Source organism: Monopterus albus, unplaced genomic scaffold, assembly GCF_001952655.1.
Source record: "Monopterus albus unplaced genomic scaffold, M_albus_1.0 scaffold270.1, whole genome shotgun sequence".
NCBI classification, from domain to species: Eukaryota; Metazoa; Chordata; class Actinopteri; order Synbranchiformes; family Synbranchidae; genus Monopterus; species Monopterus albus.
The window spans coordinates 1,085,105-1,086,878 of record NW_018128150.1 but is presented as its reverse complement, the minus strand read 5'-3'; the positions used below and the strand labels follow the sequence as shown (position 1 = coordinate 1,086,878).

At 43.3% G+C, this 1,774-nt stretch overlaps 1 protein-coding gene across 1 annotated transcript in view; it reads left to right on the top strand.

The window, feature by feature from the left end:
• Positions 1-539: 539 nt before the first annotated feature.
• LOC109972817 (uncharacterized protein K02A2.6-like) overlaps positions 540-1,774 on the top strand; it is a 5,358-nt gene continuing 4,123 nt past the window's right edge. The window contains 1 exon segment of the mRNA XM_020621975.1: positions 540-618. Within this exon segment, the coding sequence (XP_020477631.1) occupies positions 540-618 (79 nt within the window).

The window sequence follows — 1,774 nt, the reverse complement described above, 5'->3', positions numbered from 1 at the left end:
CCCTCTTGCGTCACCATCTCCAAAGCTTTCTCCTGGTGTCAGCCTATTTGTGTGTAACAGTATATTTTGTTAAGATAGCCATGTCACAATTATTCAACCCCTATATAATATTGTTGTTTTTAAAGCTTTCTGACTGTTTTTATGGTCTAAAGTGGAGTTGAAACATAATTAAGCCTTTGGGAACTCTATAATGATCCTTTGCTCCAGCTGTTATGCATATTTAAACCATGAGTTTCAATTATAGGTGTGATGGGGTTCTTCTTGAAGGAAAAAATAAAGGATGGCATAGTTGCAAATGCAAACCAATAATTTTTTGTGCTCATCTCCCCAAATTGCACTACAGAAAAAATAGAAAAAAATTTGATATTTACAAAGAGTTTAAAACCATTCTTCAAAAAAAAACAAAAACATACACAACAAGTAGCACTGCAGTTATCAGCAGAGCTGGAAGAAAAAGAGAGCAGGACCCGAGATGCAGAAAATCAGTAAGAGAACTGTTTTATTGCAACAACAGATTCGGATGGGATATAGTACGGATGATGATAAGTGATGATGTGCTGGCAGCTGACAGGGGAAAGTCAGTCTGTACGGGGCTGGTGATGGTGGATCAGACCTCAGGTAGAGCGCAGTCTTAGGGATGAACCTGGTGGACTGGTGCTGAAGAGATGAGTTGTCGGAGATGGGCTGTTGAGTTGAGTGATGAGCTGAGGTGAGTGCAGATCGATTGGCCCAGACGTGATGGTGCTGGCGAGGAGAGCTGCTGGCTGTGTTGACAGAAGCTGACAATGAGACAGGAGCAACTGCAATGTTTACTACTACGCACGATGTTGGAGGCAGGGCTCCATACAATAGGTACAGATCTATACAGTAATAAAAGTGACAGTTTTACTTGCAGGCTTGTAGGAGCCAAAACTTCGTAGTCTAGGTACAACAATGAACCGGTGGTGACTGAGTGTTAGAGACTGAAAAGAAAAGTTCCAAGATGGTGCCGCCGTATTTGGCCTGCCGCCTGCTCCTTCTATGTATGTGCTGTTTTGTTATAATTGATGCTGCCTGTTTTCTCTGCCCTGGTATATGATCGCCTGATACTTCTAGAAATACGTAACTCAATGTTTAGTCGTTCTTGTGTCCACTGAAGCTATCAATCGAAGCTACCACTACCACTGCTAGCGTCCATACCTCCTTTCCTTCCTTTGCTGGCCCTATTCCAGGCAGAGTTTGTCGGAGACGATGCAACAGGAGAGCTGGACACCATGTTAGACTGAAATCTTGCCTGAATTCATCGATGTGGACTGAGCACCTCCTGGAGCATGGCTCCCTCGATTCAAGCTGGACCCTGAGCCATAATTATTGCTTTCTTCAATTGGTTGGCTCAGATGTCGACCCCCCTCACCCACGCTGCCGGCTTGTGAGACGCTCGGACCGGCACTGTTCTCAGGCCAACCTTTGCCTGTAGTGTTTGGATCTACTTTCAGTAGTGTAACAATACTTTTTAGGTATTGTGGGGCACACGCATGTATGCGGCTGTCTTCTCATAGAAAACGTTACAAGTTGTAGCCAAACAAAATGTATAGTAAACTAGTGAACCTGCAGTCACTGCCCCCGCCTCAGTATTCTTTATGAAGTTGTTACAGACACAACAAACTGGCGATGAAGCAAACCGGCGAGCCCCGCTGTGTGGATAATCATTTAATAATAATAATAATATAATAATAATAATAATATTTATTTATTTCTAAGGCCCTTTACAGCTCACTTGAGCACGAAGTGCTGT